At 41.6% G+C, this 17,338-nt stretch overlaps 1 protein-coding gene across 1 annotated transcript in view; it reads right to left on the reverse strand.

Annotated features, from left to right (window-relative positions):
- Positions 1 to 1,753: 1,753 nt before the first annotated feature.
- Positions 1,754 to 17,338, reverse strand: part of GPR107 (G protein-coupled receptor 107) — a 32,517-nt gene continuing 16,932 nt past the window's right edge. Inside the window, exons 15-18 of the mRNA XM_005527273.3 lie at positions 10,385 to 10,434; positions 9,569 to 9,652; positions 8,645 to 8,769; positions 1,754 to 2,562 (exon numbers count right to left, since the gene is read on the reverse strand). Of these exons, the coding sequence (XP_005527330.1) occupies positions 2,466 to 2,562; positions 8,645 to 8,769; positions 9,569 to 9,652; positions 10,385 to 10,434 (356 nt within the window). The 3' untranslated portion in view covers positions 1,754 to 2,465. The remainder of the gene's footprint in view (positions 2,563 to 8,644; positions 8,770 to 9,568; positions 9,653 to 10,384; positions 10,435 to 17,338) is intronic.

Consider the following 17,338-nt stretch of genomic DNA (forward strand, 5'->3'; position numbering starts at 1 on the left):
CATCTCATTCACAAAAGGAATTCCAGAATAGCATCGTCCAGATGCACTTTGTTCCTGACAGCACATCCTTATCCCTTACATACCTCAGTGCCAACACACTGCAAGTCTTCAGCAGGCTTCTCTGAACAAACTTTACAGCCTGTTTGAGCAGCCCTTTGGATGCAGGGAGTGACGCTTTTCACAGGGACAGAGTAACTGCAGAGGAAGAGGATGAGTTTTTCAGGTATTGCATTTAAGCATATGATGAGCTGGGACTGCCTGTGTTTATTTATGATCCAGTTTCTCACACTTCAGCTAAATATGCAGATTTCTTCCTACAGAAGGCCTGAAAGGCTCATAGGTCACCAAACAGCCTTTCCAGTGATACAGGATCTTGTCCCACTAAAACTGTCTCACTGCAAGGCAATGACAGAAAAGTCAAACTATCACTGCTGTGATTACTGTGAAGTTACAGCTGAGGAGAAAAACAGAAGAGGATTCTGTAGCCAGAGACAAATGTTCTTCTTCTTGTGCTTTATCTGAAGAGAAAGCTGTTCCAGGCATCAAAGCAGACAGATTTATTTCTACCATCTCCATGGTGCATAGAACCAACACCTGGGAAAAGAAGTGGCAATGGGGGAAAGTGATGCTGCTCCTAAAACAGCAAGTCTTGGTACAGACAAGCTCACCAAGAACTCCACAATTCCTGCTCAGGAGTGAGGAAGTGGTTCAAGATTCCAGAGGAAATCATCCTTCTCAGCTTGAAGAATAAAATAACCTAGTGGCTAATAGTTCTCTAATCAGCTGTGCCCCAGAAATGTAGTCCCCCCAAAAAACCAATTCCTGAATGAGTCTGTAAATGATGCTGGCACATCCAGAGCTCTGATGATGCCTCTCCCTGACACCCTGGCAGAAGCATTTGGCTGCACAGCACCACATGTCAATGTCCCTGCATGAATATTAAGGCTTCAGTGGGTCAGTGACCTTCAGCTGATTTATTTTTTGTTAAAGCTAATCCTCATTCCACCAGAGAGCCACTTCCATCCTCCCCCAAATGAACATCCATTGTCACTACTACAGCTCTGGACACCAACTGCCCTACTGACAACCCCAGGGACTACAGAGAAAATGTGGCATTTTGGAAGATGTCTGTAAAGGCTCTACTGCAAGTCTGCAGCTAACAGTCAAGGATTCCATATTCCCCTGCATCAAGGTTCTGGTCATCATCTTCTCCTCTCAAGACAAAAAAAAAAAAACAAAAAAACCCAAAAAAACAAAAAAACCAAAACAAACAAAAAAACCCAAAAAAACCCCCCCAAAAAAAACAAAAAAAGAAAAAAAGCCCCACATTTAGGACAGGGAGTTACAATTGCCTGTTTTTGGTGGCAATAAATACCCCTTTGACCAGTTCAGCTCATCCCAAACAGCAGTGTCATTAATCCTACACAGCCAGAGAGGTATAAGTAGCCATTCAGAGAGGCCCAGTAACTCAGGGTAACTGTGAACCAGAGATTTATGCTGCAGTAAAATGGCTAGACAGATTTCCACTGGAGAGTCTGGTACTGTTTATACTGTGCCAGAAAGGAGTGACTTTTGAAATACCTTGAAAATATTTTATGAAGCAAACTAAAGTGCTCTGGGTCACAGCTTGAAAGTAAACATTTAGGCAGACCCCTAAAAAGCAAGCATCAGTCTTACACCTCTTGTGTACTTCTTGTCAGGTGGGGGTGAGTCAAGAGCAACTCCATGGACAGTGGAGAAGGTACACAAATGCTTATTGCACTATAGGTTTAGTGCTTTAATGGAGAACAGTCACTCATTTCCTGTATAACAACACATCTGAAAACCTGACACATTCAGGTGGACACCTGCAGGGATAAGACAAGAAGATACTTATCACCTTTCACACTTGCATGAGCAGTGGCAGAAGTCATCTGATCCAATACCTGTTCAGTCTCTCAAATAACTGCAGTTGCTCCTATCCATTTGGTTTGCAATGCTTCGTCCAAGCCAAAAGGAGTTTATAAAAAGAAAAAAAAAATACTTACATGTCTTTATCTTCTTTTCCCACCTTCTGACAGGCTTTGCAAGTCCCAGCATTCATGTTACATAGCAAGTATGTGTGTGTGTATATGAGCATTATATAAAATATATTCTTTACATACACACTGAAAAGCCCTCTTCACATTAGTATTACACATTCTGAGGAACGCAACAATTCAGAATAAAGAACCGATCCAGAGAGGGAGGGAAAAAAAAGCTACCCAAAATCCCTAGGAAAGCTTCACGCTCCTTGCAGGTACCAGGAGATCCCATTTTCTTATGATCAAAGGAATAGTGATATATTTCTGCACTGCTTTGCTCTCCCTAGACACACCCCACTCTGCAGTTTCAGTGGTGGGGAGTGCAAGTTGCTCCCTTTCCACTGAGAGTAATATTAATAAATTAAAAAAGTTTCTCTGAAAGTGCTGCCTTAGTCCAGTCCATCATGCCGTGCTTTCCCATTCGCCCTGAGGCTCTGCTGAACCATTCACCACTTTCTTGACTTTCTTCATGCCCTCCATTACTCCCGAAGTCGTCACCCTAGAAGAGAAGGGAGAAGCATCAGACATCAGACCTCAAACTGTAAAATCCATTTGAGCAACAGCTCGCACCCATCAAACAACACTTCTCACATCTCTTTACCCACATTGAGCAGTTCCCATGTTTGATCTCTTGGATCACCCTGACACAGCTCAGATGGGCACCTCAAGGCCCTTCCCATCTATCATTAAACTAAAGCAGCAAGTAATATTGGCTCATATTACAAAAAAGGTAATAGGGGAGGTAAAACAGTTAAAGCAGGTGTTTATTTGCTAAATTTGAGCAGTTCACTTAAAACCCTCCTTTTACTATGCAGCTGACCACCTTTATTTCTGTGACTTTCTTCTGCATTTTAATAGGCACAACATATTACACAAATACACACACCGTGGACAGTGCCCCAGATGAACCTTATTAGCTTAATGCACACCAGCTCCTCTTAATAGCAAAATGAGCAGCAAAAAAACAGAAGCAAGAAAACCTTTTTATACCATCCAAGTCTGGATTTGTCATGGCAATCTGACCATTGAATAACAAAGCCTCACAATACCATTCAACATTAGGTAGACTGAACTGTTTATCCAGGCAGAACAGCACCACTCCTCTTGGAACTGCCTTGGCTCTTCAACAGCTCTTAAGCTCAGCAGTTTTTCTCTGCTGCTACACCAAACAGGCAATTTGGATGCACAACACATTTCCTTTATTCTTTTGCACAGTGTGATTCTCATTCCATACAGGTATTTTTTTTCTCCCACAAACATGCTACAAAGGTTATTCTGGACGCTGAACTTAAGAGTGCCAATAGCTCAATGCATTCCCAAGGGATGCCTGGAAGCACACACAGACCTGTCCTATTCAAAGCTGCCCCTCTTGGTCTGTGAGTGCTTTCTTCACCTGCTGTTTACCATGTCAGAGTGTTTTATTTGATCAGAGCTGCTAACAACATCTCCACAGCATCACCCCAAGAGGAGAAGTCATCTTCAGATAACACTCTTCTTCCCTTAGTTCCATGATAGATCCCAGCTTCTGTTCATGTACTGTAAAAATAATTTACTCAGCCTGCTGTGTTCAGTGATATTCCAGCAGTGGTCATACTGGGATCATCACTGGTTCTCACTTTAAAGTGGGCGTAAATGAGCTTGGACTTAACAGGAAAGGGTCACAAGAGTACAGATCAAATAACTTTTTTCCCTACTAAAATATAAAAAGAAAAGTACAGAGAAAAGTAAGCAGGTTGCTTAAAGGAGAAAGATGGAATTAGTAAACAATAAACATTTCCTAGAAGAGATCAAACTAATCAGTACAGAGACATGTAGATATTTTAAGTTCTCCCTGTTGACAAAGGTTTCTCACAGTCCGATAGGAAAAAATCTGGGGAAACATAAGCTAGACAAAACTGAAGTAGATGGATAACTAATTGGAAAAGTATGCATTGAGATGTACTTAATGGTTTCCTGTCAAAAACGTAAGAACATTGAGTGTGGTTCCAGAGAGGCCTGTCCTGGGTTCACTTCTACTCAGTATTTTCAGTAATTGCCTGGGTAATGGAATAGAGAACTTGCTTATTAAATCTGCACAAGACACTAAGAGCTACATACTGGAGAACAAGACTGGAATGCAGAAAGATTCTGGCAAATTGAAGTAATAATCTGAAAAGTACAGGAGGATGCAGCAAGACAGTACCAAGTTTACTCTTCAGAAATAGTCAACTTCTTAATTACAGAATGAGGAGCTAAGTGCTCATTCCTCAGGGAGGAGCTGAAGACTGCCACGAGCTACAAACCAGAAATGAGCATCTCACACAGCAATGCAGCAGCAGATACACTGGGATATATAAAGAGGTGTTTCACACGTGCATGACACCAAAGTAGTCCCAACACTTGACTCCCAGCTGGGAAGATCCCACCTGGCACACAGCCTAGATTCCAGCCCTGCACTCTAATGCCATTAGAGAGCCACTGCACACCAAGGTGGTGACAGAAGTAATGGTTATGGCTAAGAGGGAATGATCCATGTGTATAAGGCAGCTACACACTGAAAGTGCAGGCAGATCAAGCCACATCCTCTGCTACCAGAGAGGCCATTTACTGTGTCCCCCCTCAGTAACAGCAAATAACTGGGAGATATTTCTGTGTGGATTCTCCAACAGTGAAGGTCAAAGCCCATCTGAACAGTTAAAAATACTGTTTTTGTCTCATGACAAATGTCTGCATGAAGCAGCTCTCAAGTCTCTCCTTTTCTCAGATTGTTCAGGTACAACAGGCAATTCCTCTCAGCCTCAAAATCAGTCCAGTCTTCACATTTTACTGCCCAATAAAATAAGGACAGCAGCACTAAGACCAAGCACACTGAAATCCTCATTGTCCTCCCAACAGTCTCAGCACTTCAGCTCTGACCTGCAACACAGCAGGGAAATGTTCCTCACCTGCAGTCTGCTGAACTGCATTTCCAGCCCACAAATCAGCAGCAGTTAAAATGCAACAAATCCTTCTCACTAAACCACCCCTCTCCTGAGAGCATTTCTGTGCCTGGCAGAGATGGATATCCATCACAAATGAGGCAGAGAAGGAGTTCCCCAAGCATTCCACCACATAGTGATACGTGCTGCAGAGATTTCATGGGGTTTATTTTTCTCCTGCATTGTATCCAAAGTATCAAGGAATGACTAAACATTCAGAAGTATCTCCAGCTCTCCACAGTGGCGGATCTCAGCTGTCTTTTCTCCTGTTTATTTGTTTTGTAGTCCAACAAGAAACACTGCAACATTGGCAGCAGCCAGCCCTTACAAGCTATTGCAAACTGGAGTGAAAACTGATCAGCATAGAGCAAAAAAGCTGATTTCTGCAAGCAAAAGATGTGTTAGGTGAAGAAAATCACTGCTAATGGAGAGCACCATGAATCAGTCTGCCACGAAGTACAAGCTGAGAGAAAGCAGAGAAAAGCAACTAAGCAGGACAATCTCAGTGCAGAATAAGCTACCTCATGACACAGAGAAACTCCAGATCCCAAGGCATAAGCAAAGATCAGTGTTACCACAACAGTTCCCTGTGTTGAGGCTGTTTTGGGTGTTAAGGAGAAGCAGTCTCCACACACTGAGTAAGATGGATTTACCAACTTGAGAACAAAACCATTAATGGCTTCTTCTCCTGCAGTGGAAATATCTTAACCACTCATGCATGCATGATCATTTTCAACCAAGATCCATTAAAGAGCACTTTGATACCCAGCATCTAAAGCCAGCTTACCGAGTTAATGAAATAAAAAACAGAACAATCAAAAATTCTTCTTTTCCCCTTCCTCACCCCCACCTCATCTACAGTACTGTTCATATTTTGGTGTTCATGCCCCAGAAATGGCATTAGGACTGGAAGCCTGACAGCTCTTTCTCTCTTGGCTGCAACTTTTCAAGCAGGGAACTTTAACAAACTGTCAGCGAGGAGCCCACGTACTGACAGGCTGCCCAGCACAGAATACACAGAAAGCCACTTTGCAGATGATGAATGGCTATTGAACCTGCTTAAAAAAGGACAGACGGGTCCTTAGCTCAGCTTTAGTCTCCTCCCTGCCAGGACAACTTCTGTGGAGCCTGGAATAACTGAAGAGATTCCTGCAAAGTCTGTGGATCCTTTCTCCAAGCCAGAGTTACCTTTGCTATTCTTCATTTGTATTTTATTCCTGAGAGTTACAAGGACTTAAAAAGAGAGGATCTGTGCCTTGCATTGCTTCTGTACAGACACCTAATTTGCAGATTTTTCTTTAAACTTTCCAGATTTCCTTAAGAATTTCCTTTCCAACTCCTTAACAATATTTGCATTTACTGCCAGACCAAGACTTGTATCATTTGCAATGAAAATGCATGAAAACAGACCCAAACTAGAGAGCTGCACTTAAAATGTCCTATTTTTTTTTTATGGAAGAAAAGCAAGCCTGAAAAAGAGGTTTGATAACCTCACAGCTTTCCTTCTCTATTGGCTCATAGACATGTTGAGTCTAAAGGAACTGAATGCTTCTGTTTTAGAGAACCCAATTTTAAACAAAAACCCTCTGGGGGAGGAAAATAACAATAAAACTGACATAGCAGAACACCATGAAGTTTGCAGGTTTTTAGTTTCTGCCACAGCCTGTGAAGACAAGTGGGTATTTATCACATGAAAAACAAAACACTCATGCAGTGGTTAGTCAGGACACTGTCAGACACCTCAAATAAACCCAGGTTATTTTTTCCCCCCACAGAAACAACATTTAATATTTATGAAGACAAAAATAGGACCAGCAAGACCAAATCAATGAGAAATTTAATATACTTCCATTGCAGTGCTTCACCTGTCACAGAATGAGTAAAAACTCTGTTTTTCAAATAGCTACAAACATAAACCTCCTGATGGAGCTGGGGAAGGGAGAACCAGACACAGATTATACCCTGCCCAGTGCCCAAGTGGAATAAAATTTCCTGTGAATAAGATCAGAAAAATTCAAGCAAGGCTAAGAGGAATAATCTGCAAGGCACAACAGTGGAAACTCCCTAAGGAAAGAGGAAAATGCCTTACTAGGAAAAGGCTCACAAGCAATTCTAACCCTTGAGATTTTAGCAGCGTCTATCTTATGATGAGATGTAAATCACTGAATTACTTCATTAAACTTTCTCCACCTCATTTCTGGCAGATTCTCCTAAATTTAGCAACTTCTCAATTGACTAAAATCACTGTATTTGAAAGGTGTCCTATTATTAGTCCTAGCAAAACCCCCACAAGCAAAAAATCATTAAGCACGTAATGAAACTCACTCTAACAGGCAAAAAGGAAAAAAGCCTGTTTTGGTACAATCACAAATCCTGCCAGTTCAGACAGTGACTTCCTGATGTGAATGCTTTTTTACCAAACAGCTTCCAAACTGAGACCAGTTTCTTACATAAACTATTTAAACACATGTAAGTGATAGTGATTTTAAGGTCACTACCCACTAGTTGGATTCCACTTGCAAAAATGACAGATTTTCTAGACCCAAAGCAAAAATAGCTAAGCATTTAAAAAGATCTTTGTTACTAGCCATATTTCTGAGAAGTTAAACTCCTTACATGACATTTCAATCTGGATTCTATGATTCAAACCTCCTTGTAGCAGTTTTCCAATATGATTAATTTCCTTCTGAGCTAACTATGACAGCAAACACATTTGGACTTTTTTTGCCTCTGTAATAAAAACAGTGCTGATTTATTTCACTCAGGTAAAGGAGATTTGCCAAACTGGAAAAAACTCTTAGGAACAGTCTTCTGAGCCTGAACATGAATTGCAATTATGCATCAAACCTATAACTACCAAAGGATTAGGTTAGCTCTGCTTCTATTAAGGCAGCAGACTCAGGGGCACCTAAAGCTGTATCAAACACTCCTGGCAGGCTGAATTTCTTAGGGCATTTTTAATTACACATTTGAAAATGCCATTCATTTTTTAAGTCCTCAGAAAACCACTGCAAGGAAAATGACAGGGACTTAGCCTGAGCCCTGCTATATAATTTTTCCAGACTAGCTCAGGTCCTGAAGCATCGTGGTTTTGCAGCAGGGAATAAACTAGGGAAGACAATTGATAAAAATCCATCTCCTTGGCTCAGTGTTGCTTAAAATAAATTTTTGCAAAGCTATGTGCTGAACACCAAGGCAGAAGGGACTTTACACCCTGTTCATTTATTTATTATTATTTTTATGCATTTATTATGTTCTGCAGATTGGTAGTTAATTTTTGTTGTTCACTTGGGTTTTTTTAAATATGAAGCATTAATGACAAACTGTAAAACTCATTCATGTTCCATAATCTAAATTAAAATTAGAAGTTTTCTTACTTGACATTTTCATGGGTATCTTTTTGCCCCATGAAAAGCTTTACCTGCTTTTTCCACAGCACTGCAATATCCAGGTCAGAGGCTCCTATGCACATCACAAGTCTCTTTACACACATCAAAACAGACACCTCATCTTTAAACGTGGGCAGATCCTCATCTTTGTGACAGAAGGATTTAGAGAGATTAAAGTAAACTACTTTTCTCAAATCAAGGGAAGAGGTAAATAAAAGGGGAGAGGGGCTCTTACACAGCTTCCATCTCCAAGTCATCCTCATCATCTTGAGAGAGCTGTAGGTAAGGGTTGTCTGATGCTGGACGGAACTTGTACCCAGTAAGGACAAAGAACACGAGCGTGGCCATTTCATCCAGTAGCTGCAAGGGAAAACACAAGATTGAAGTTCAGTCCTGCTACGCTCCGTGGTCACGAAACATCATTCCTCATTCATAAGGTTCAAGGTTTAATGGCCAGGAGGCCTGGGCCACAGCAGAAATAAAAGAATTCCTGTCTGGTTGTCATTAATACCAAGCTAAAGGCTGTCAAATCCTTTGTTCTTTCCGTTTTCCCTGTCGCTTTAAATACAGTTATAGTTCTATCCATCTCTCCAGAGCTTTCAAGGAACTATGGCAAGACTTGGCTTTTAAATGGGGGGGCGGGGAATCATTCCTACATTGTTTGGTCCTTTCAACAGTTAATGTATTCCAAGGACTCCCTGCACAGTTGCCTGGATTATGTGTTAAGAAACCAAGGATTTAGAAGTCCATAGGCAAAAGAAGCCTGTAGATGCAAGAGCAAAAGCCTACTTCCCTGGCTCCCTCAGGCTTCAATTACATAGAGCAAACCTGACTAATTTTTTTCTCCTTTGTATGTTCTTGATTAATTTCCTTCAGACATTTTTAAATTGAAAGACTGAAAATCAATAATGCAATTACTTTCAGACATCTCATGTATAATCCAGCAGCCTTGCTGGACAAACATAAAACTAACAATATCTTCTTTCACCTTAAGCACATCAGTGATAAAATCAAGAGGAGGCAAGGTGCAGCACTGTGCTTTGAGATGCTTCGCTGTAACATGAGGAACACTTTATGGAATTTTGTTGTGCAATTATATTTAAAGAATAATAAACAAAAATATCAAGGAATGGATGTATTTTCCTTTACTGGCAAATACCTGGTACAGCCATTTCCACTGGAATGGAACAGCAATCTTTATGAGAATTGCAATGATCCGTGTGAAGTAAATGTAACACACAATCTGGGAAGGAAAAGGAGAAAGCATGAGAAGAATAACACCATCCTTACAGAACCTTCTTACCCCAGAGAAATAGCTCAAGCAATTCCCAGCCAACTCATTATGTCAGACTAGCCTTATTATGCTCCTCAATAAACATGGAAGATATAGGCTGAGGGTTCTACTGCTTGCTGAACATCCAATAACTCAAGCTATTGGTAACATACTCAAGTTACAGCAGGAAATGCTTTAAGTATTACAATTTCATAGAATTTCAAGAATCACAATTGTAATTTATTACTCTTGCCACTTAGAAGAGCCTGAAATGAGGCCGTTGGAAATCATTAAGAAGCCTGTGTTCTCCTGGGAAACGTACTCATGGCTCCCACTGACTTAATCAGGAACTGCACACATGCATCTCCAGGCACCATTTGGTCCCAAGTTTAATTTTTAGCAAGTTTACAGTACGTTATTCAAGCCCATCAATTCAACTGGCAGCTCAAGCTGTCTCCAGAGGAAATCAGGAAGCATTACAAATAGCTGGAATTTAAAGAGAGACAGAAGGATATAACCATTAGGAGAAAAAAGGAAGTTGTTTTTAGGATTGTAAGCCAGTTGACCAAGATGCCAAAGCACAGCAGTGCCAAGAGCCTCTACCACATCCACCAGCTGCAGCAGTTTCCAGCAAGTATTCCATCAAAAGCTTTGAATAGCTTCCAAGTTCCCAACATGCATGTGTGCAGGTGTTTTACTTACCATGACATAGTAATGTCTGAAGAGCTTCAGCTTTGCTAGGTTAATGGCAGCTATCAAGAGAACACAAAAGCCCATCAGAAAATTGTTAACATGACACAATTTCTTTTGTTGCCTGTCTGCAGGGTAGGTAAGTGGTCAAAATCAAGACTCAGTTAATACCAGGCTAGAAAGATTTGTACTGAGGAGTGCCATCCTGGCATGTCCACATACAGGGTAACTCCCAGGCTGTGGTGAATTCACTCTTAAAAAGGGAACTAAGATTGCTTTTGCACTAACTTTTATATGCACACACTCTGCATTACAGAACCTTTCTCTACCTGTATACAGCCAACAATATACTGTCACCTCCCTCCTGCCAGAGGGGCCACACCACCTGACACTGCCTTCTAGAAAATTCCTGTCTTTTCTAGAGCTGTCCCTGACCTGCTACATGCTTTCAGCTGAGCTAATCACAGCTCTGAGAACCACTGCATTTTGCTGAACAGCAGCCCAAGCTGTTAATTAATTAATTAATTAAAAATTAATACCTAAGCAAGGTCCTCTATCACTCATGGCTCAGCCACAAGTCACAAGTGAAACGGGAAATCATCCTGAGCAGTTCCCCAACACGTGTCTGAGCCGAGGCCCCAGGCAAACCTGTGTGTATTGCACAGATCACATCAGCTGGAGCAGCACAGAACATTCATGTGAACCAGCTGAGGTCAACAACAGATGGAGCAGCTGTCAGCTCTGGTCTGAGAGTCAGCTTTTAGATGCGCTGCAGGATTACAAACACAGGCCACTGATGCTTTTGTGACAACAGGAGAGGTAAAGAGTCCAAGATGTGTTGACAGCATACAGAGATGCAGTTCAGAGCCAATGAACATGAGCTGCCAGTTAAAAAATACTGCCACATATTTACTGGTAATCCCTCCAAATCCTCATAATGTATTTATCAGATGTGCAAGTGCAATACATGGACTTGAAGTTCACCTGCACCCCCTCACAGAACTCACACACTGCAATGATTTATAAAAGGTTGCATGTATTTGCAGGTAAGGTCTTCCAGGTTCACAAGACAGCAAAATTCAGTATTTCAGATGAGGGAGAGGAGAGCTAATAGCTACCAAAGAAATGCTTCACCTCTTCTGATGAAAACAAAGCAGCTTTTTTATGCAAAGGAAATGTCAAATGTACCACTGCAAATAAATTCCTATGCCCACTACAGAAACTACAGTGAAGACAGACAGCATTTTGTTATAAAACTACTTTTATAATGTAGAGATCAAGAATCCCTTTCCAGTTTCCCTTTAGTGTTCCTGAGGTACTGCTGAAAGCTACAGACACCTCAAGCCAGATACAAACCCTCCTCCATCAGATACATTCTCAGAGCAGCAACCCGACCAACACTTGGTTGGTCAGCATGAACTGACTAATGATCTAAAGTTAAAAGCTTTTCCAAACAGAGTTGGTGAAAGATTAAAGCATGTAAATATGCATGATAAGTGCTCTGAATTGTCAAACAGGGAAGCAATATTGTCCTATTTAAAGAAGAGCTGCATTAAATGTGACCATGAAGATCTTGTGATTTCCCACACACCGGTTTGCACACAGAAGGATCTATTTTGAACTCAACGCGTCCAACTTCAAGAACTGCCACCAGTTGGTGCACTGACAGGCCAGGAGAATTACCAGGCTTTGTAGTTGAAGGAACACCAACTCAACAGCTGTGATTCAAACTGCCAGTCTATCAGTGCTTTACAGTCAACACCAGTGAGCTGGGGAGTCATTTCTGGTGGATTCATGCACTGCACAGGATGAAAGGACAGCAAAGCCAAAGATCTGACTACCAAATGAAGTGTCATAATTCCACCTCTCCCAGCTGATGAAGCATAGCTCAACATTGCAGCAATTCATCATGATAATCAATAGCTGAGTCATAAATTGGTATATTCATATATCCAGAATGTCTGAGTATGGGAAAGAGGGGCAAGGAGAGGAAAAGAAGACAGCCACCACCAAGGAGAAAAGCTAAACTACCTGTGGAAGCTGACTTGCTCTCCTCAACTGCAGCAATATTTCTCTCCACTATCAGATACGTAAGTCAGCATTAATGCATGTCTACAAAATTCTGCCAGTTTTTTTTAAACAACTCAAAGTTACGGGACACACTGTTCTGGAGAAAAATCTAAAATCATCATTGCTTGGCATCAGCAGCTTGTGAATTGCTTCTTCTCAGGCTGAATGTGCTCCAAGCATTATTATTTGAGTCTTGCTATCATGGACACTCAGATTTCTGTTCACCTCAGCCTGGCAGTCCAGACAGCAACAGCAGCATTTACAAGGAGCGAGGCTCAGCCAGCAGCTGTCACTTACAACTTGAATCACTTGCAAGCTGAACCTGTAAGGCTGTGATAACACAGCAGTAATCACAGCATGCAGTAAAGGTTGGGTAAATTTATATTTCGAGTACGATAACCATTCTGCAAAGGACAGTACTTAACTGCAGAGAAGAAAAAAAATAAATTAAAAAGAGACCTTCCACTAAAGGTTTTAGAAATTAATTCATGTTCTTTCAGACAGTAATTAAAAAGATAAAAGCCATCCTCCAAGAAACATAACATATATACCTTGCTTCCCTCAGTTCTCCCTCTCTATCACCATTTACTTTAACAGCTTGTGCCTGCAACAGCCTGACCTGTATCGATCAAAACAGAGCACACCTCGGTATTTTGATAAGCAGTCTCTTATTGAGATTGTCCCCATGCTAATTTCCAATGTTGAGGTTGTCTATAAGATGGTAAAAGCTGGACCATCCACTTGCATACCACACAATAGCCTTTTGATGAATAAATCCAACCTTTTCAGTAAATGTATGTAATAACAATCACAAGATTGCAGCTGAGGGCGCAGGGAGCTCGAGCCCAGACAATACAATCCATAAAGAAAAACCATAATGCAGCCACTGAACATGCTCAAGGTACAGCTGAAAGTATTTCTGCAATGCTCTGCTTGCCCTACTCACGATGGTGCATTTGAGATGGGATCTGTGCCATTATCAAACTGTAAATGGAAGCTTTCTGTCCTCCCCAATGATGCAGCACATGTAGATCTAACCCTTGAAAAACCAGCTCTGAGAAGTGCAGCTCTACAGCCTCAGCTCTCTGCTTAAAAGCATTCCTGTACTAGAAAGAAGAGGTCAGACAGATACAGCAAGGCTCAGTGCCACGCAGAAGGTGGCACAGACTCCTTAATCTTGAATGTCCTGAACCACATCACCCATTTGGTATGAAAGCACTTCACCAGGGTCAGATGAAAGTCCAAAGAACAGGATAAGCACCGTATCTCCAACACAGAGTTGCCACATCAACCCTGGACAGCTCTCTGGGGCATCTGGAGGTGGTGCTGAGCCCAGCCAAGCACAGGCTGCTCTGCACCACACAGGACCAGGCTCTTTGCTCACAGCCTTTTCATGGCACAGCAGCAGGAAGACACTGAATAGTGCAAATGGTTTTTCCTGACATAAGGGCAAGCACAAAAGCATTAATCATCATTTGCCCACTGCACAGAACACAGGGAATGAATGATGCCTGGGAGTGACAGGCTGTAATGTATTTCCCTTAATTCTGCTGCCAACTGTAACATGCTGCAGTGCTCCAGGAAAACAGCAACCCATGATCTGATCGTGCCGTGTCACATCTCTCACCACAAAGGCACAGGTACCAGCAGAACAAACTGCAGCAATGCTTTCCAACCCCATTCCTCCCTCAAACAACAGAGGATGTGATCACAAGGGTGTGCTATGAGACTTGAGAGGTCCAGTGAACAAATACTTGGAGTTTCAAACAAAAATTATGTATAAATAATATACATATTCCCTCTCTTTTCTTGAGATGTCTGTAAACAAGGTGGTGGCAATTGAGCAGCTTTGCAGGCTGAAAATTCTAGGTCAGTTTACAAGGCTGATTTCCTTAAATCTGCAAGACATTTACAATGCAGATCTACAAATGGACAGAGAGCAAAGGCTCCTACCTGAAGGAAGATGTAGTTACAGATCAAAGAGGTATAGCTAAGCAGTTGCTTAAGTCTGAAGGTGGCGATTTTAAAAGGGGAGGAAAAAAGATTCTAAAAATGGGATGTTTACGCCCACTGCTGTGCAAGATAAGAAGCCTGTGTAGGTCAGATATACTGCTTTAAAGATCACCTTCAAGGGGAAAAAAGCAAACAACCAGGCAGCTCAAACTCAGCCACAGCCCTACCTACTCTTCACTAGCAATCCACAGCATCTGGGTATCCAGGTATCCCTGGATAATTATGGCTTTAGACACATTTCTCCAGCTTTCCCACTTCGCTTTTCTTTTAAAATATCAAATCTAGTTTAAAAGACTACTAGCTAGTGACTCTAAATCAGAGTCCCTTATAATAGGCTTTTTTATTAATTGTACATTGCTAAAACAAAAGCCTATGACAAGCCCAGACTAAGGTCTGGAAAATTCAAATCTGCTTCATTCCCAGTCCAGCCACACTCCAGTCATGGCTGTCACTTGACCCAGGGGATTGCTACCTAATAAACAGGTGGAGAAGCAGCTGGAAGAGAGCATGACAAACAATAAGGAAGCACCACCGGGATACTGAGCCATAAAGTCCTGGAGCTGTTAGTCCTAACAGATGCGAGGAAGCAAAAATAATTTTCCTTAGGTCTTTCTCACCAGCAAGGATGTCACCAGAAGACTCAGTGCCAGCTATTGAATGTGTAATATGTAATTCCCCAATACATCCTATAAGTTAATCAAGTCTGTGTGAGAGAAGAGGGAAAGCAGCCTTTGACTAGACAATAAATCCCAGCAGGCCAGAGGCAGCTCAGCTAGCAGTGTATGCACACGATCCAGCCAGCTCTAACCACGAGATAGTATAACTACATAAAAAGAAGATCCAGTAACTTTTATTACTTCAGAAGAAAATTAACTGCAGGGGGGAAAATGCTTGTGATTTAACTGTAAGCACTGCTTCTATTCTTTAATTCTCATGAGAAGCTGAGACATTGAGCAGCACTTCAGAAGAACAGGGTCTCCAAGTGAAGCTTATAGAGCATGTGGTTCTAGTAATGAGAATTCATTGATAAGCCTAACATGAATGATTTCATCTTTTCACAGTGCAATCAAATCACTTTTGGTTTTCACAACCAGACACACTAGCAGCATGACAACACTAGGTAACATTCTGCTTCTGGCATCACATTGCCATTCACTTGCTCCCTGTGGGCTCCTCTCAACAGCCTCTAAATAGTCCAACCAGATTGTGTTTCACAAGTGAGTCCCAGCATTGCAGCCACAATCTGCTCTCAGCTTGCGCAATGTTTTCCCTGAAAATCTACTCCTTAGCTATTCTTTTATTATCAGTGTAGCATAACACAGTTGCTAAGACCCCCTGAATACACAGTTACCGAACGTGCAGGATCTGAACAACCAGATGGCAACAGCAGTAGGTAAAGCTGGGAACAGCAGCAGGTGATTCACAAGCAACACTCACAATAAAGAGCATCATCACCCATGGAGAACAACACAAAACAGAGGACTAAAACAGTGCATAGCACTGACTAGCTATACAGACACAGCCAGTTCCTCTCAAATTGCCTTTTTTTTCCCTCCACATTTTTTACACACCACAGTGTACCTATGGAACTGCCCAGATTTACTCAGATCTGGATTTCATGATAGGTTGGATAGGTTGAGCCTATACACTGAACATCCCTACTCTTGGTCACTTTTCTCCTTCTCAGAATGTCTAAGGTTTATCAAACTCCACAGCACCATCTTGTGATAGCAACCAAAGTAGGTAGAGGGGGATCACCCAGGGCCACACATATCTGAAGGGTTTGTGTCTTAATTATGTGCACTAATTGCTGTGTGCTCACCACCAGGACAGTCAGATTCATTGCCACCCAGCTAAGAACCAGGCCTGGCGTGTGAAGACCTTGGTTCAGAAGAAAGACTGTTTAAAGGAAATCTGAACTTATCAGACTTTTTAAAGGTAAAAGCATAAATACCCCAGAAGATATGCTCAGTGGACAAGGTAAAACAAATCCATCAGAAAATGTCACTGAACTCAAGTGAACGCACTGATAAGAAAGCTACCAACAACATTTATATTACACTCTGATAAATTACCCTTTTAACATTTGTTTCTATTAGAAAATAGTAATTTTTCACTTTTAGGTTTGTGTTTGTTTTTTTTTAACTTGTAGGGTTGTTGTTTGGTGGCATTTTTAACAGCTTGGAACATCAATAAAGCATGCTAGGCTCATCATAAGTAATGTTTACATTTAACAGATGGCAAAAAGTGAACTAATCTGTGGTCTGCACAGAGCTAAGCTCAGTACCCACACTTACATTTTACCTACAATCAGCAGTGAAATGCAGAAGTTTCTGTGAAAGCCAAGGAAATGACTGGAAGAAGTACCCAGACCTGGCTACAAAATTCCAGAAAGGAGAGACAAGAATTGAAGGATGGGACTGAAGTTAAAAGGCTGTTGCCAACAAATGACCTTCTACAAATGAAGCTTTAAAGAGTAAACCACCGAATGACAGAAGATGGAAAAGGCTGCCTGCTTCCAAGGAAGCCAGTGCTGTACTCCACAGCTTGTATCCAAGGAACTAATCCAGAAGAGCAGATAAGGCAGGAAAAGCACTCCAGCAGCCACGTTTGGCCTTTCCATCCATCGGCTCCTTTCCAGTGCTACAATAAACATAACTCCACTTTCCACAGGCAGCCCTTGGAGCTGCTGTACAAACATGGACAAGTCAGGAACTGTGCTACATTGAATGCCAACTTATGTTGTTTCATAATGAGGTTTATTTCCTTCTATTCTCTCAGGAATACATTTCTGCAGAAACTGAAGTAAGTGGGTCTATTTGGGCTAATAGTCAGCAATTCTGGAATTCATTTCTAGTTCTGTTTCTGAACACTCAAGTGAGG

The sequence above is a fragment of the Pseudopodoces humilis genome, chromosome 22 (genome assembly GCF_049639895.1).
Source record: "Pseudopodoces humilis isolate 2021_Gansu_Grassland_sample_001 chromosome 22, ASM4963989v1, whole genome shotgun sequence".
Classification (NCBI taxonomy): domain Eukaryota; kingdom Metazoa; phylum Chordata; class Aves; order Passeriformes; family Paridae; genus Pseudopodoces; species Pseudopodoces humilis.